The sequence below is a fragment of the Callorhinchus milii genome, unplaced genomic scaffold (genome assembly GCF_018977255.1).
Source record: "Callorhinchus milii isolate IMCB2004 unplaced genomic scaffold, IMCB_Cmil_1.0 Scaffold20, whole genome shotgun sequence".
NCBI classification, from domain to species: domain Eukaryota; kingdom Metazoa; phylum Chordata; class Chondrichthyes; order Chimaeriformes; family Callorhinchidae; genus Callorhinchus; species Callorhinchus milii.
The window spans coordinates 8,661,578-8,680,741 of NW_024704761.1; the positions used below are offsets into that span (position 1 = coordinate 8,661,578).

The 19,164-nt window shown below is 39.5% G+C and overlaps 1 protein-coding gene across 1 annotated transcript in view; it reads right to left on the bottom strand.

The window, feature by feature from the left end:
• The window catches only part of LOC103175452 (alpha-1,6-mannosylglycoprotein 6-beta-N-acetylglucosaminyltransferase B), a 231,129-nt gene that overhangs the window by 46,929 nt on the left and 165,036 nt on the right, over positions 1-19,164 (bottom strand). Inside the window, exon 9 of the mRNA XM_042342522.1 lies at positions 3,302-3,433. Coding sequence (XP_042198456.1) covers positions 3,302-3,433 — 132 coding nt within the window. The remainder of the gene's footprint in view (positions 1-3,301; positions 3,434-19,164) is intronic.

A 19,164-nucleotide genomic window follows, 5' to 3' on the forward strand; every position in this document is an offset into this window, starting at 1 on the left:
AATGCCTGACAGGATGAACCCCTTCATGTGCCTGCAGCATCAATGACATTAGACATGGTGCAAAGCGATGGAGAACAGATATAATAGAATTCTTAAATTGGCTTCTAGATCCTATTGAACCTGAAATAAAAATTCAATATACATAGTAACCGGGACAAACCCAGTTATGTTTTATAAACTGAACTACTCTGTTTAGGTTCAGCAAGTTTCTGTTTGTGCTGCGCTGGTTGGCTTTCAGCTCATGGCAGAGCTCAAGAAGTATTAATTAATCTTTAAACTTTAGTAACAAGCTGCCTTGCTTGGGGTCATTATTTACTCTTTATTGGTTTGCAAAACGATATGAAGAAATGTTCAGCTCTGAAAAGTAACCTTCAGCCACTGCCGTCAGCAATGGCAACATGCACCAGTTTACCCAAGACACACGCAATCAATGAAACTGAACTCAAAGAGCACGTAACGTTGGCATCCTGTTTGTATTTCTGCCATTCTCATTAAAAGTTAATCATTTAGCAACATCTTATGTAAACTTGATTTCCCCAGAATTAACTTGTGGACCCAGCAGAACAATGGAAAGCTGGTAAATTTTTGTAAAATTATGTTCCTTAAGAATTGTTGTTGGTTGGTTAACAAAACCCATTTCCTTCTATTTAACCCATTACATGCAGGAACATCATAATTTGTTTCTACTGTCATTAACCTTTGAGTAACTGCACGGCCTTATTCTTTCAGAGGTTCCTTAAGCGTCTTGAGACGTCTAGATATGAAAGGTAATTTGCATTGTAGAAAGCACGTGGTAACCACAATTCTAGTGCATGAGGCCCAACACTCTTAATATGATGTTCCCACTTAATAAAAACTGTTATCTTTTTAATCTGTTGCCAACTCAAAAGATAAATGTGTTATTGAAAGCATAAACAACACTGATAGCACTGAATAATATTCAGCTAGTTTGAAAACCCTCCTGATTACAATTCTGTTTCACATAGGCATAAGTAATCACAAGGTGGTAGCACAGAAGACCATTGAGCCAAATGCCTGTCTGCCAATTAATTGCTCATGACTTTGCTCATGTCCCATTCCTGAGGGCCAGAAAATAAAACTCAGTAACTACACCTATTCATGATCAGAGACTTCCAAAGAGAAGAGAAACTTTTATATTAGAGCTCAACTTGTTTTCACTGGAAGAAAGATATTCATTAAGCCATTAAACTGATGCAGAAAGTAGATGTAAAGGGATAAAATTCCACCTGGATCTACATTTACTCTAACAGAGAATTTTGGAGTGTCCAGAATTTGGCAATTTTTAAAAAAACATCCTGTGGTTCTGTAGTAAACATGCATTACCATGACTTGTTACATCCTTTCAAAGGGTTAGGAGCTGTCTGAATGTTCCGAACTCTGGTTACACTGCTCAGGGGTGAATAGGTTTGTTTATTACCTTTTACTTAAGTGGCAAACATCCCTGATGGGTTTGTGCCATTGTCCAATCGTTACCCTTAACACACTCAGCAGTTTTTTAGAGCTCATTTTCCAAGAAGCCATGTGGTTCACTTCAAGGACAGTCTGGTGCTGAAACATTACTCAGTAGGATCCCATCTTTTAGGCAGTGCTGCCTCTTCAGCTCCTTTTATTACCCTTGCAAAACATTTCATGATCTTCTATTTGCTATTCTCTTTTGTTTAGCTCAGAGAGCTAAGAATGGACAAATGGTTCACAAAATTAACTTTGGTGCTGGCTGGCTGCCCAGACCAGCTTGAATCCATTGCAATGGTTACCATCGCTTAAGCTATGCTAGAGCAACCCTACTTGAGTTAGCTTTGCTTTTGACTTTCTGCATCTACCGATGTTGGAGTGAGTTCAATGACAAAGACAAATGTTGTGTGAAATGTCACCATTGATAATCTATTTAGATGATTTATTCATCATTATTATTACTACTACAAAAACAACAATAACTTGCATTTGCCTTTCACGTTGGATGGCATCTCAGAGTGCTTATTAATAAATCACTAATAAAATGAATAATTATATAATTATTAATAATAATAACAATCCTTGCATTTGATATAGTGTCTATTGGGCTTCTCAAAGCGATTCACAGGATATATTGTCATGAGATGTTCAACAGTCGTTCATTAATCTTAGTTTTCAGGAGCTGATGAGGATACTATTGTCCCTCATTCCTCGCACCCTCTGCCCCACTATTGGAGGTCGCACTTTCAGCCACTACACCCCAAAACTCTGGAACATTCTCCCTCAATCCCTCCGCCTTGCCCCCTTTCTCCCCTTTTTCAGGTCCCGCCTGAAGACTTTCCTCTTCGACCGTGCTGAACAGGACTAACCCCAAAATGATCAAAATGCTATTAAGATCGCTCAACAAATTACTCCTAGATTATCACACTCCAGAAGTTGGCGCTCCCAGTCCCCCTCACCTTGTTCCACAGATTTGTATAATAATGTACTTTATTTCAGTCCGTGTTTGCAATGCTTTTTAACAAAGTAATAATAATAATCCTTGCATCCAACATAGCACCTTATCACTTCATTGAGATGTCTCAAACCGCTTCACAGAATATACGTTAAAGTGAATTGACTGTATATTTTGTGGGCGAAACGTATAGATTTTCAAATGCAAAAATTATGCAAAATTTATAAATCATTGTGTGGGGTTTTTGGTTAGATTGGGAGATTGGTCCCAAAAAACAGGGAAACTTATTTGAAGTCAATGAAGCTAAGCTCCTTCAGTCTATAATAGTTCTGATGAAAGGTGAACAGTATGAAACGTTAACTCACTTTCCTCTCTCCATAGATGCTGCCTGACCTGCTGAGTGTTCCCAGCGACTTCTGTTTTTATTTCAGATTTGCTGCATCTGCAGTATTTTGCCTTTTGTTTATATGCTCGTCCTTGTTGGCTAAAAATGATCAGTAATTATTCAGCAAAGTGACTGACAATATTAGGGAGCATTCACAAAACAAGATTAGATGAACACATCAATGTTTATGTATTCCAGTATTAGTCTATCACATAATTTCATCTAAATGTTTTCTTTCACAACATAACCTTAATTTTGCTTTTTCATTTGTTAATCTTATCTGGCAGATTTGCACATTCACGGTTGCAGATAGTTAAGCATTAAATTATAAATAACATGAATTAATTTGCCTCATCAAAATGCATTAGATGAAATGTTACAGATTGTATTCTAAAATTTCCTTGTGCTTCAAATGGTCAGGCACGTTTCCATAGAAATTTACAGCACAGAAGAAGGCTCTTAAGAGTAACTTTTCAGTCCACACTTACTTGTACTTCTTAAAGGAGAGACCCATGTGTTGTTTCATTTGCTGCAGTCCATGGTAATCCGTGTAAATAATGTCAAAGGCCAGAGGTGCAGTCAGTGGGCAGCTTCCTCTCCCAGGAGGGACACCTAAGAAACTACATGATAAAAATACTTCATTAGCATCCGGGCTTGATGAGACTTAAAGCATTTCTTTTTACCTGTTAAAAATATTTTCCAAAAGGATTCATTTGTTTCAATAAGGTTCAACCTACAGTTGCAAAACGCCTCACATTCTTGATCTGCAAAACAAGTTTCCCATTCTATACTAAACTTTGAGCGCAATTGCATTGCGACGTTGAACAGAAGACATCAGGTATAATGTCTCATCTGAAGGATAGCAGACAGACTGGACACACAGTAGACTATGTGCTAATCATCCAAACTCCACAAGTTTAATAATGCACACTTTGTACACACACGTGGATTCCCAATGATGCCATAGAAATTACAAAATCTACAAACAAATGCCTTCAGCAAGATTCTGTGGAGAAAAGTTTCTGAATTCCTTTACTGGGAAACATATAACCCACTGGGATCTGTAAGCTCCATCATTGATTATTCTCATTGCCAGGGCACTGTTAGCGAACCAACTATAGTGGAGTTATCAATCATGCATTTTCATCAACAGAATATTAAGCAGCTCATCACATTGTATTGAGTTTCAGTCATCAAGTTTGTCACAGACATAAATATAGCGGTAGCAAGGTTGCTGTGTAAACAAGGCAGAAAAGGAATGCTTGATTTCTGACACGGTGCAATTATTTGAATCTGATTTCTTTGCACCATTGCATGACTGAGAAGTGACTTACTGTTGTAGTATTTTGACAACCTTTAGGATTTTTTTGACGGGGAAAGTGTATAAGAACTGTACATTTTACTGCCGCTGCTCAGAGTCTGTGTCAACATAGAGCAGCAGACAGAAGCAACAATAATGTGGGATTGCACAGTGAATAATGTCTTGCACAGTGAATAATGTGAACTCTTGGAATAATTAAGATGTATACAGAGAGATGTCAAGCGCCTCAAGCGTGAATTATGCAGTTCAATAGGATTGGTCTGTATTCCGTAGGCTTCCACATGTCAGCAATACATGACTTCAAATTTTGTAAGCTCAATTTAGAATTTGCCTCCATTTGACCTCGAGTTTACTGATTATTTTACTAGCCATCAATTATTAAGTTGTAACTTTTCTTTCCATTTTACTTCTAGTCCCCTGTGCTCCCCATCAGTCTTGCAATCTTGGATCTCTGCCAAAGCTTCCCTCCCTAATTTCAAAACATTGGAGTCCTGTGGCTCAGTGGTTAGAGCACTCGCTTTGCAAGTGAGAGACCTGAGTTCACTTCCAGGCAGGGTGAAACCTTGGGCAAGTTTCTTTACTCCACACGCCTAATAATAATCCTCCAAAACTAAAAACAATAATAAATTGGTCATTTTCAATTTACGACTGTTTGTGGGACATTGCTGTGCGCAATTGGCTGCCGCGTTTGCCCAAATACAGTCAATTCACTACAGTGTACTCTGTGAAGCGCTTTGGGACGTCCTCCCGACGTGAAAAGCGCTATATCAAATGCAAGGATTATTATTATTATTATTATTAACAGTCTTAAAACTCTTTTTGGTCGTATATTTGGTTAAGATCCTTAAATTTCCTTTTTCTCTGTTAGGTGTTCTCTGTTATAGATATAGAACACTTAAGAAGTTCCTCTTATGTGAAAGGCTCTATAACAAGTGATAGAAAAGTTAGGGTTGAGACAAAAAAAATCTTATTATTGTTGTTAATGATGATAGCTAGGTGATGGGCTAAGTGGCCCAGGTTTACTTGCTTTGAGTCTTGCAACCTTAAATTGTATCCAAATAGCTTTTTTTTTAAAAAAGTAAAGCCACATGTAATTTGACCACAACAACTAGAACAGAACGGATCTGGCAATAGAGAATTCAGAGATATCCCACGTGAGGTACATTATGTCTCATTAAGCCATACCAGCATTGTATGTGTATGTGTGTGGCCATGGTGATGGATGTCAAGCTTATCACCATGCTGCCCAAATAATCAGCCCCACGATGTTTATCTTGAAACATTTGTTGGGTTCCCTGGTGCATGTTATTTCTACTTGTTGGTCACCAGTCAATTAATAGCGCCTTGGGACGTCCTCCTGACGTGAAAGGCGCTCTATAAATGGAATCTTGTTGTTGTTGTTGTTGTTGTAATACACTGGAACGTACTGAAGCACAAGTTGCATTGAAACACAGATTAGTGCTACTGCAACACCGATCCAGTGAGTATCCTGGAAATGTTTGTTTACAACTTTATATAATCAATCAGAAAATAATCCTTGCATTCGGCATAAAAGGGAAAGTGTATAGAGGTAACTCTGAAAGAGGTAAAACTAAGGTCCAAGCGTGATTTAAATGAACCTATTCCAATTTGGTCTCATTTGGTGCAGGACAAGACTTTTAATGGAAAGAACTGAACAGTAGAACCAGAATTTACCTCTGGCAGGCCTGCGATTGAAGGGCGTTAAATTCAGAACAAATCTGCGGAAACACTACTTCAGTGAGCAAGTTGTAAACGTATAGGGCAGGCTCTTTAGGGAGACAGTGGAAGCAGAAAATGTCACATGTTTCAAGAACAAATTAGATAGATTTCTGCTGGAAACTAATATCTTGGGATACAGGGTATAGTTTGGGACATAACATATCAGCGAACCTTGATCTTCTTTCTCCTGGCAAATTCTTATGTTCTTATGAACTCCCTGATTGAGACTGTGGTAACAAATAAAATGTGTAAAGGCCCAGCTGCTTGAATGGAGACATCCCATCTGTTGAGTCCAAAATGAATCTTACATTGATCCACCATGCTAGGCTCCCTGCCTGAAAAACCAGCTTGGTTAAGATATTCACTGGGTTAATGTGAGAAAGTAACAGTTTCCTTTCTACCCTCAGCTAATGATCAAAAGAAAAGTCAGGGTTGAGAGAAAGAAAAAATCTGGCCCTATTGTCGAGCACATTAACTTTCCCTTATAATATTGACTGTTCTGTGAATAACGACAATGTTTTCTGCCTTCCCCTACTCGATAGACCGATGGACTCTTCCAAACAATTGAAATTTGTCAAACAAAGCCTTTTTTATATATATAAATATATCTGTTCTCAATACACACACCACTATTTTCTGTTAATGTCCCCTGACCCTACTTTAGTAATAATCTGGGTTTATTTTATCTATCCAATTAAATATTTGATACTTTGTCAAAGAACATTGAAAATACTTCTGTTGCTTCTTCCTCTTCTCCCAAGTGACATTCAACTTTAAATACAAATTCAAACTCAGATGCTAATCTTAGTCAATTATTTGATTCTTGGTGTTTTACCGTTCAGCACCAATCAATTGGCACATTTTATCTCAAGACAACACACATTGCGGACAGCTGTATCCTCTGTGTAACATTCCAGGTTTTTTTTGTCAAGTGTTTTAATTAAGGTTTAATTGATCATTGTATAATTAACTGGGCCATGTTCAAAGATTTACAGACTGCTTATTTGTATTTGAAGTTTACAGAAGGGCCAATTTAAGCATAATCCTGAAGCAAAGATAAAATTGCTTGGATTTCCAGTCAAGGATTTATCAGGGTTTAAGAAAATGTTTTTCACTTTGACTTTGCTTATGATTATAATAATACCCATTCTTGCATTTCACATAACGCCTTCTCAAATCAACATGTCCCAAAGTGCTTCACGGAATTTTATGTAAAGTGTATTGGCAGTGTATTTATAGGTGAATGTGATAGCTAAATTGCACACAGCAAAGCAAAATCCCACAAACAGCCACGGAATGATTGACCAGTTTTACTTGGGGAATTGTTGGCCAAGGCACACCAGAAACTCTCTTCTCTTTTAACATTCAACTGAACAAGCAGATGGTTCCTCAATTTACTGTATCACCCAAAGGAAGGCACCTTCAACAATGCAGTGCTTCCCCCCCAACACTCGGCTGGAATGTCAGCCTGGATTATAAAATCAAAGACCTGATGTTACCATCCACACAGCACAATGGTCCGTTAGTTTCTTCTTGTTCAACAAGCAACGTGGGGGTTTATCTTACAGCACAATCTTTTCATTGGGCTCATATCACATTGTACTATTATAAAAAGTAGAAATACTGATCACTATTTTAGTGTTCGGTGTAACACAGCCTCCAATGTTAGGGTGACTCAGTAAAGCATCACCACTTAGTGGCTGGCATTAGATTAAATAAATCTAATCTCTTTTGTTGCTCATTAAGCACTTGATGTCTGTAGATATCTAAGAAGAGGGATGACATCCTGCTATCATGACATCCAGTGCCCACTTAATCAGCACGGTTACATTCATCTGGAAACATTTATGTCGTTCCACCGTGCCTGTTATTTCACAACAACAACTTGCAATTACATAATAATCCTTGCATTTGATGCAGCGCCTTATCACATCCCGGAGACGCCTCAAAGCGCTTCACAGGATATACTGTAAAGTGAATTGACTGTACATTCTGTGGGCGAAACACGCCAGCCAATTGCGCACAGCAGCGTCCCACCCACAAACAGTCGTGAATTGCGTGACCAAATTATTATTATTTTTTTATTTATGAATTAGCACAATATAGCAATTTTCATATAGGGTAACATCTCGGACGGTTTTACTGGATGGTGCCCGACCCTGAACAAGAAAGTAGGGGGGTGAGGGGAAACTGACCGTAAATATGGTCAAAGATGTAGGTTTTTAGATGGGATTTATTAATAATAATCCTTACATTTGATCTAGGACGTCTCAAAGCGCTTCACGGGATTTACTGTAACGTGAAGTAACTGTGTATCTTGTGGATGAAAGCAGTGAGCATTAGTGCTGAAAAGGTGATTCAAGATCTAAAATCCTGTGTTATCATCTTTAAGACATCTTAAATTGCCAATAAACATTTACTGACACGTTGTTGTTCGATTTAATGGAATGCAACAGTAAGTTAAATATACCGCTATACAAGTTTGGAATACTGATACATTTACGTTTAATATAATTTAGATTGTATGAAGCACTGAAAAAAGGGCTGCAACATGGTCTAGGGAATGTTTTAGCTGTTATTTGCTGTAACAAACTGGTTCACTAAGAGGAAATTCAGGGAACTCAAATGACAGTCTTCTGAGAATTCCTTTCTTAGATTCATTTCCATCTAGATCTCATTATAGACTTTGTTGTTCCATATTCTCAGACATTTCAGTATTCTTCAATTTCTTTGCTTCAAGCATAATCTATTTTAGTTAGGGCCAAGGACTAGATGTAGCAATCTTGGCCTTGTTTCGACGTTCTGGTGCCATTTCTCTGCTGCTTGCTAGAGCGGAACTAAACCAAATGCAAACTGGAAGTGACCTTCAAAATTTTGCCTTTGCGGGTTAATTTTAAAGTATCTGAATTTGGCCCAAATCCTCCCATTTTCACGTTGACTGCTCCTGTTTTTTAATGTGGCAACAGGAATATGCAGGGAGACAAAGCAAAAAACACACACACTGCAGCATCCCATCCCACCCTTGTACAGGTTATCAATGATCAACGGCATGCCAAATATCTAGGTGAAGTGTACGCTACACTTTAAAATGGAGTTTTTTTTGCGAAGCCATCATCATCTCTCATTCACTCTTGTTAAAGCCTGTTATATTGAGGTCCACATACTCTGTACTCTTCATCATCATCAACAACAACAAAATTACATTATATAGCGCCTTTCATGTCGGGAGGACGTCCCAAAGCGCTGGACAGACAGAGTTTCAGACCCAAACTAAGGGTTGGGGTGGGGGAGGGGAGATGTCTGGTGGGGGGAACAGGGAGATCAAAAGCACGGTTGAAGAGGAGGGTCTTGAGGTGGGTCTTGAAGGTGGCGAGGGAGGGGACGAGATGGAGGGACTGCAGGATGGAGTTCCAGAGGGTGGACGCAGAGTGGCGGAAGGCCCCCCTGCCGATAGTGGGGCGAGCAAGGCGGGGGACGTGAAGCAAGCCAGAGCCCACTGAGCGGAGGGAGCGAACAGGATGGTAGGGGGTTAGGAGGTTGGAGAGAGCAAGTTGATGTCCAGTAGTAACTGGAAGGAAACTAGTTAAACCAAAGGAGGCCAATTTTCTAGTAACTCCAGATGTGAATCCCAATGAAGTGACTTTAAAGCTGAACGATGCCCATTCCAAAGTCATTGACATAGAGAGACACATATATGGTAACATTGCCTGCCAGACAAGAAATATTGCCACAGAATGTATGAGCAAAATAATAATAATCCTTGTATTTGATACAGCAAGACTTCTCAAAGCACTTCACAGGATTTTACCGGAAATGTAGTGACTATGCATTTGTAGGTGAACCCGGCAGCTAATTTGCACAGAGCAATGTCCCACCAGCATCCATGAAGCGAATGACCAATTTTCCCCTGGGGAATTGTTGCCCAGAAAACCAGGAGTAACTCAGTTATCTTACTAATAGAGCCATGGGATCTTTAACATCTACCTGAACTGGCAGACATGACCTCTGTTTAAAAAACTCATCCAAAGGACAACAGACAGATTGGATTCAGTGTAGGCCTTTCATTGACATGTCAATTTCCACAAGGCCAGTGATATATTTTAATATAAAGTAGTATTTTTAAAGTAATCGTTTCCCCTGCTCTTAAGTACTGATGATACAGTATTATTAAGGAAGAGTTTACTGAACTGTAACTTTGCTATTTCGCTTCATTATTTGCATAAAAATGCAAATGAATCACTGAAAGGGGCAGAAAATATTGCAATGCTTTTTTCGTCAGGAATATAAATAACGATGCCTTAATAAAAAATACACGGCTGTAAGATACCCTTTGGGGAAATCAGCACTTAAGAGCTGAACAAGTTCTCAACTTCAAAGAAAGAGCAGAATAAGCAACTTAGCATTTCAAAAGTTGAGCTGTGTTTTATTAATTTTCATTGTAAGAATAATTGTGCATCTAGAGGATACCCTACCACAGTAATAATAACTATTAGAAATACAATTTAATTAATGTGTGCCCTCTGGAGACATGAAAACTCATCACTTCATTCTTCTGAAGATCAGGATTCCCCCTCCCCCATCAAACTACTGGCTAACAGGATTAAAAATATACTTGCAGCAAGTGTATTAATTATTGAATACATTAATAATAAAATGTTCTTTGGGTCGTGGACTTGAGGCAATTCTTCATATTGCTGAGTATTACATTTCAGAAGATATGAAGAGTTTAACAATAAAAATATACATGTGGCTTTAAATAAATAAAGTCCTGTAGCTCAGTGGTTAGAGCACTTGTCTTGCAAGCGAGACACCGGGGTTCAATTCCAGGCAGGACGAAACCTTGGGCAAGTTTCCTTACTCCACACGCCTAATAATAATCCCTCCAAAACAAAAATTATACATTGGTCACTTCAATCCACGACTGTTTGTGGGACACTGCTGTGAGCAATTGGCTGCTGCGTTTCGCCCACAAATAGACGGTCAATTCACTTTACAGTCTATTCTGTGAAGCGCTTTGAGACGTCGAGAAGACGTGAAAAGCGCTATATCAAATGCAAGGATTATTATATTATAATAAATAAATAAAGATTAGTGACGGAAAGGCAGAATTTTGAAAGCATTCAGTTGGATGGCAGTAACGTTCTCTGGTTTTATTGAGGGCAGAAATAATGGTAAAATTTCTGTAAATCCCCAAAACACGTGTTCCGTAAACTTACATCTTTGTCGAATCACCTTGGGACGTCCTCCCGACATGAGAGGTGCTAAAGAAATGCAATTTGTTATTGTTAAATCCAGTGAGGTTCCTAATAAGTGAAAGAGCATAGAATCGAGCGATAAGCTAATTCTACTGTACCACTGACGAAAAAGAAAAGAATAACAACTGAAAATGTGATGGTCACCCAAGACACCTAGAACTCTGAATCTGCATTAAAAGCCTCAGGCTGAGTGGTAAAGTTCTCCCAAAGGGAAACAGTCTGAATCGAATGCCTGGACAGATTAAAAAAAAACAGCACTAATGACTGCATCCAACGCTGTTCAGAACAGGATTCAAAGTAGAACTGGAACTAAAGTATTTGCTCAGGTGAATTTACCGAGTGTACATTTAAATCATGTACCAATTCATAGCTTCAAACCCAGAGACTAAAATCGGGTTCATTCTGATTGATTTACTAATATCTGAACTCGACTAGATTAAGCTTGATCAAATAACACTCACAAAGTCTAAGCTTCCAACATGATGATTGACCAGTTGACCGAAGGGCCAGAGGTTAGTGGAACCTCCACTAGAGAAGGGAAACTGAGTACAAAAAATTGGCAAAATAAAACACAGCACCTACCTTGGATTTGAGATAGTGTTCACAGAATATTGTCAACATGAGGGTTCTGCTTATGACTTGTGACCCTGCATCCTTTGGAACTTACATAGTCCAGGAGCTGACAGTCGAGCTGCATTACAATGCATTGCTGCCCCTTGGATGAGACTTTAAACCAAACCTCCTGCCTGTTCAGGTGGATGGTAAAGATTCCATGGCACTATTTTAATTACCCGGACCAAACTCCGTACCCACAACTCACCATTCTGGCCCAGGCTCCACTGGCTACTCATCATCGAACGAATCGACTTCAAGATCCTTTCACTCGTGTTCAAATCCCTTCACTCTCTGGCACCTCCCGACCTCCTCATTCCCCAATCCACCACCTCGCACCTTCGCTCGAATGGCACCGGCCTCCTGCTCGTCCCTCACACCCTCTGCCCCACCATCAGAGGTCGCACTTTCAGCCACTATGCCCCAAAACTCTGAAGCACTCTCCCTTAATCCCTCTTCGGCCATGCTTTACGGCCACCTTCCCCTGTCTCGGAGTCATGCTCCGCCACTGTTAAGCACTCTGAGACTCTACCCTGGGTGGAGGGCGCTATATAAATACAAGTTGTTGTTGTTGAATTAGAGAAAGGTAGCTTCTCTCAGTGTCTTGGTCAACAATTCCCGAGAGAAAAAGATTCATTGTCATTCACTGCATGCGTTTTGTGGCTTAGTGCTGCGTGCAAAAATTATGTATTCACAATGTATTCAATTATACATAGACAGTCATTACACTTGATGATGTAATATGCTGAAGGGATGCTCGACTTGATAAAATACTATATCAAAAATTATTATTACTACTACAGCATATTGGCTGGTAATCTGCATAACAACTTTGGATAAAATAAACCTAAAGTTTTGCATTCTGTGCTCATAAATTAGATGCAATACATAAAGTATATATAAAATGTAATAATATGGTGAATTTGAGTTATGACTGAATTATCATTGGTGATAATCATGACACCACATATTGAATTTCCTTCCCCTATGTGTACATGTCATTGTTAATTAGATTATCCCGGGAACATTCTGTTTCAATTGGATCCATTAAACTGTAGCATTTCCATAATAATATGCAGTGCTTTGTTGATATTTGAATTAGTTAGTGTTTTTTTGTCTTTCTGCTGAAAAACTAGCTGCAGGGGAAGTTGTGCTTCTCATATTTATAATGTTGTTGTAATCAATTACGACTGTAAAATGCAATAATCACACTAAACAAAAGGTGCCACACGCAGAAAGCTTTGATTTTCCCAATGCTTTCCCACTGGTAATTGATTAGACCATGTGCATGTACGTGTGTGTGTCCGTGTGCGTGTGTGGTGGGGGGAGCCCAGGGAGTGAGATTCCTCATTGTACACATTGTCAGAAACAAGCACATTACTACCAAGTATAACAAAGATCAGATGCTAATGAAGACCCTTGAAGAGTATTTTGGTTCAACCTCACGTCTCTGTCAGTCTTTTACTAAACAAATGAGTTTTTAAAACATATTATTGTGATCCAGATTTAATTTCGGACAGCGGAGGTGACAAACCTTAATTATTATTAGCTGAAATGAGTTCCTCAGGAATTTAGTTGTCATTTTAATACAAGCCTCCAAACTTTTCTAGCATTTCAGAGTCAATAAACCTATCCAATAATTAAAAACATTCATCGGGAACAATATTGTGGCATTGGAGAGAGCAGCATACATTTATGAGGATGTTATCAGTGGATGATGAGTGGGTGCAGCTATTTAAAAAGATTAGACAAGATGGAGCCTTTCTCAGCAGACAGAAGTTATTGTGGGAAGAGATCTGATAGAAGCGTAAAACGATGAATGGGTTCAACAAACGAAAGTTACTAGCGTGTTTCCGCCTGAAATCGATCTGCTGGGAAACAGGGAGCTAGTGGTGCCTGGCAAGGAAGGGGGTTGATGAACAAGTGAAGTTCAGAGCAGGTATGGATGTGAAGGGTCATAGGTGGAGTCCTGGTAGCAGTTAGAGCACTCGCCTTGCAAGCGAGAGAACCTGGGTTCGATTCCCGGCAGGGCGAAATGTTGGGCAAGTTTCCTTACTCCACACGCCTCTGTTTACCTAGCAGCAAGTAGAAACTCGGTTGTTAGTCGATTGGCAGATCGCTTTTCCGGGGGTAATAATTTGGTCACTCCAACCCATGACATTTGTGGGACACTGCTGTGCCCAATTGGCTGCCGCGTTTCACCCACAAAATATACAGTCAATTCACTATATTCGGTGAAGCGCTTTGAGGCATCTTGAAGACACGATAAGGCACTTCTATCAAATGCATGGATTATGATGATTATTATTATTATTTTGCATGAGCTGGAAGTTGCGGACAGTAGAGCTGGGGCGATGTTCTGCTCTGCTCCTACATCTGAAAGTTTCATTGCAATCTCCTGGCAGAGAAAAACTGATAAGCGAGAGCAATTTTGTGGAGGAAGTTCTATATTTTTTGAAGTAACCAGAAGCCAACAGTGTTGTTATTTCCCCCTTTGATATTCCCTTGACTTTGCAATGGAAAACCGATTAAAGCGTTGCACGACTGCAGAATGGAACATTTACCCACACCTTCTCCAGGGATCAGCATGATTGACAGCCCAGGGACAGGAGTCTCAGAAATAATATTTCTTTGCTGGTTACTGACTTCATGCTTCCTTTCCTGACAGAAATGCTGATACAGGTAGTGTTCGCTTCTAATATGTTTTGCACTGAAGCATCCATTCAATACTCCACCTCACAGCTATTTCAGCTTTGCTCAGTAAATTGCACCCCTGCTTCTTGGTAACAAGCTTGTGGGTTCAAACCTAACATCAGTACCACCAATGTCGCACTCCTACACAGCACTCGAGTCAGAGATGCTGTCCCTTAGACGAGATGTTAAAGTAAGGTCCCATCTGCCTGTTCGAATGGTGTTAATCACACTGTTGGGGGAGTGGGAGAGAAGAGATTGCATTCTGACAATCCTGAACCCTCCCAATGATTCCGACTTTCACTTTATGCTGATTGTGAGGTCTTGTGTGTGCAAAAATGCTGCTGCTTTTCCCCACAAATACACAGTCACTACACTTGACAGAGTTACCTGTGAAGCGCTTTGATACGTCTCAACGCTATTAAGCGCCTTATCAAATTCAAGGATTCTTAATTTAATTGACGATTTTTGCTCTGCATTAAATTGTGTTAGGCACTCCAAATGGGTCAGAGACTGGAATGAGAGAAAGTTGAGAGAATCCACAACAGAAATGGCAGAGATCAATGTGAATATTTGGAGCACTGAATTTAAGACTTGATTATATAAGTAACTTGGTTTATGTGGGTAAACAGGAATAAAATCTCATTAACAACAATACATAAAAAGGGATTAATTAAGGGACTATAGGCTGAAATTTGCAGGATTTGATCTTGGGTTCAACGCGGTAATTAACATTATCAACATTTACATTTAGATTCATTCACAAATTAACCTTGGGCAAGTTTCCTTACTCCACACACCTAATAATAATCCCTCCAAAACAAAGTAGTAATAAATTGGTCATTTTCAATCCACGACTGTTTGTGGAACACTGCTGTGCGCAATTGGCTGCCGCGTTTCGCCCACAAATATACGGTCAATTCTCTTTACAGTCTATTCTGTGAAATGCTTTGAGATGTCGAGAAGACATGAAAAGCGCTATATCAAATGCAAGGATTATTATTATTTAGTATAAATTATATGCACAAATCCTTGGGATCAATTATTAGGGGCAGATACAATGACAGCAGAAATAATCAGCCAGGTAGGTTCTGGACTAAGACAAAGCACGTTTGATAAAGTGTGATATTTAGAACCACTCGAAGTCAGTTTACCAATCTTCTCTGCCTTCAAGACACAACGGACAAACATGCATAACATGACATTCACGATCTAAGGGAATTTACAATGCTTTTCAAAAATATAGTAGAAATACTTATTGTGATAAAACCAATTACTCTTTCATGCATTGGCAGGATGCTTCAGTCCCCAAAACATAAATCTTCTCAGTGCTATTGTATCATTCATTGCCTCGCAATGGAAAGATTTTTGTAAAATGCTTCGGTGAAAATTTCTGATTATGTCAAACAATGTGTGTGTGTGTACTACGCTTGTGAAATCATACAATCAAAATTATGCAGATGATGTAAAAACAGCTCACACGGTGGAAAAAGAGCTGTTTGACACACACAATTTCAACAGCTCTTGGAGAACCATATCTTATCTGTGAAAATTTAACAACAACTTACATTTATATAGCGCCCCTCACGCAGGGTATATAGCATCCAAGAGCGCTTAATTTAGATGAAGCACAAGTCCTTCTGGTGTGAGATGGGGGGCCGCAGTAGTCCAGTACACTGCTGATGCCGGACCAGCCAGCCCAGCTTGTCGGGAGGACATGATAGAAAAAACAAGTCACTGGGAGCAGGAATTCTTCCTACTCAGTTCCTGTTAACTCTGCAAGCCAAAGCCCTAATGGTAGGATCATCCTAGTTGGTTGTACACGCAGCAGATAGCTTTCAATGATTCAATGGTTTTCAACTGGTTTTAGAGATGAAAATTAGCTGATTAAACTATAGCAGTATCCGAATGCACACTTTAGGATCCTCAAGCCTTAGCTCTTGGCAACCTTGTCTAATAGTCTCTGCACTTAGGAAGCAGGGTGGGTGCGTGTGTCAGACATCTGCCTGACCACACAAAAAAAGACACAATCAGTGTTGCAAGAACGAATAAAATTCAGTGTTGAACTCAATCAGAGTTTGGTTGATATTCCATGGCCTTGATTGAGAGTGAGGACAACAAAGATAGTGATGCTTAGAAGGTTTCAGCCAATGTCAGGTAAACCCTAATTGGGGTGGGCAGCTCATTCCCAAATTGTTGATAATTAGGACAAATTTGGTATGCACTTGATAATTAGCTCCAGTGATAACTATCACTTAATTTCATCCCACACTCCCTGAATTCAACTACTCCTAAAAAAAATCCGACACAATTAACAGATACTCTTCAGTATTGATGCATTTACTCAGTGAGACTCAATGCAAACACTCTAGCTGAGAGGTACCAGGGTAGCAGGTGTAAAACTCACACTAGGATGATGCCAGGTTGTGTTTAGCAACAAATGTGAGGCAGATGGAACAATAATGAGACTCCTGAATATCAGAGATAACAGCAATTGATATCGCCTGTCATAACAACCTACATTATATAACGTGTGCAATAGGCAGCAACTAAATCTTGGAAACGGCTAACACAGAGAATTTTGATCCCCAAAGATATCTCTGCTGTCAGTCTTGTCAGATAGAAACTTTCAGATGTTATTGTTTGCTCCTTGTTAAAAAGTATTCAGGATTCTGTAGAAGAGAACTTCAAAGTGCTGGGCAGGTAGATGATACTGGGCTTTCAACTAACTGTGGACACTGGAGTAACTAATTGAATACTTGGTGCTTTGAAGGAATATTCTTTAATGTGAAGAGAAGTGCCAATTTAAAGATCTGCTGCAGTTTGTAAATATCTGGAGAGGGATTTTCCTCACGTTGCTCATTAAGGCCATTAAGAAAGAAATCGGGCAGTAAATGTGGTCAATTAGCAAGCCCGGGATAAGTCACAGATTTCTGTGAAGGAGCTGATCCTGCCCACAGTTCAGGAGATGGATGTAATACTCAAAAGACAGTGTTAACGATCTGATTGTCAGTAGTTAAAAATGTCATTAGTGTGTATATTTTTAGTCATCTGGGTTATATGACGCATACAGATACCCATCCCCTTGCTTAAGAGTATCCAAACCAAACAGAGTTCCTTGCATACCACCTCAACATGGAAAATTCCCAAGTCTGGAATGGAATAGTGTATATAAAAGTCATTAACACATGAGGAAAATGCAGCGCTTGGCTTCTGATTAAGCTAGAGCCTCTCAGCGTTGTGGAGGAAGCAATGTGGAGTAGCGATGTGATTTCTGGTAACTATTTAAGTCAGGCTCTGCCACTGTTAAGCGTTCTGAGACGCTACCCTGTCTTATCGCATAAAAACATCTCAAGCTGCTTCATATAATGAGCTACCTTTCAAGTGTAAGGACTGTTGCTGTGTAGGGTATCAATCTAAAGTAGATATATGGACATCTATACTCTATAATTTATTAGATCAATAAGAGCAAAATCTCCTCTGATTTATCTGGAGCTGAGCGGATTTCTGGGAAAAAGCTGTAAGTGAACAACGGGTAATGTACTGGGGAGCATGAATACAATTACCCTTCAAGAGAAAGATAGGTTTCCCTTTAATTAACGTGACTACACTGTGTTATATTTTTCCATGTAAAGCCTGATTCGCCCTGAGTGTATTACACCTGCAGGTGAATATCACCACAAATCCATCACGCCATCTGCATGTCGGTCTCTAGTGAGATCTATTTTTAATGAACAAATCCTGTGGCAAGCTGCCACGATTTCTTGCAAGCATTAGTTTCCCCATTCCTGACTTTGCTGCGCTTCTCCCTACGCAGAGGACAGCTGGAATGGAGAATTTTCTGCAACACACCAGAGTTCCGCTAAGTTCGAAGCAAGATAGATATGTTAAATGCACAAATAGAAACAAACGGGTATGATCTGGTAGCCGTCACTGAGAAATGGTTACAGGGAGATCAAGGGTGGGAGCTAAATATTCCAGGGAATGTGGCATATAGAAAAGATAGGCAATGTGGTAAACGAGGAGGCGGCGTGGCCCTGCTAATAAAGGATGGGAGAAAAACAATAGAGAGGAAAGATTTTAAATCAGAAAAGCAGGAAGTAAAGTCAGTATGGGTAGAGGTATGTAATAACAAGGGGCAGAAAACTCTAGTGGGAGTAGTTTATAGACCCCCGAACAGCAGTCACAGTCTCTCTCAAGGTATAAATCGGGAAATTAGAAGAGCATGTAGTAAAGGAAAAACATTAATTGTGGGTGATTTTACAACCAAATTGGGAAAAGTATGATAGAGGAGGAGTTTATAGAATGTATTAGGGATAATTATCTGGATCAGTAGCCGAGGAGCCAACCAGGGAACAGGCCATATTAGACCTTGTTTTGTGCAATGAAGCAGGACTGATCAGCAAACTGGAAATTAAGGCTCCTCTAGGGCAAGTTGATCATTATATGATGGAATTTAGCATTAAGTTAGAGAGAGAAGTAGTTAAGTCTGAAGCAAAGGTTTTAAATTTAAGAAGAGCCAATTTTGCTGGTAAGAGAAAGAATTTAGCCAAAATAAACTGGGAAATTAGACTTAAGGATTTGACAGTAGACCAGCAATGGCAGATGTTTAAGGAGATAATGCAAAATTCCCAGCGAGCACGTATTCCTTTGAGGAATAAGAATGCCACAGGAAAGGTGGCCCAACCGTGGCTAACTAGAGCAATTAGGGAAAGTATAAAGTTAAAGGAAG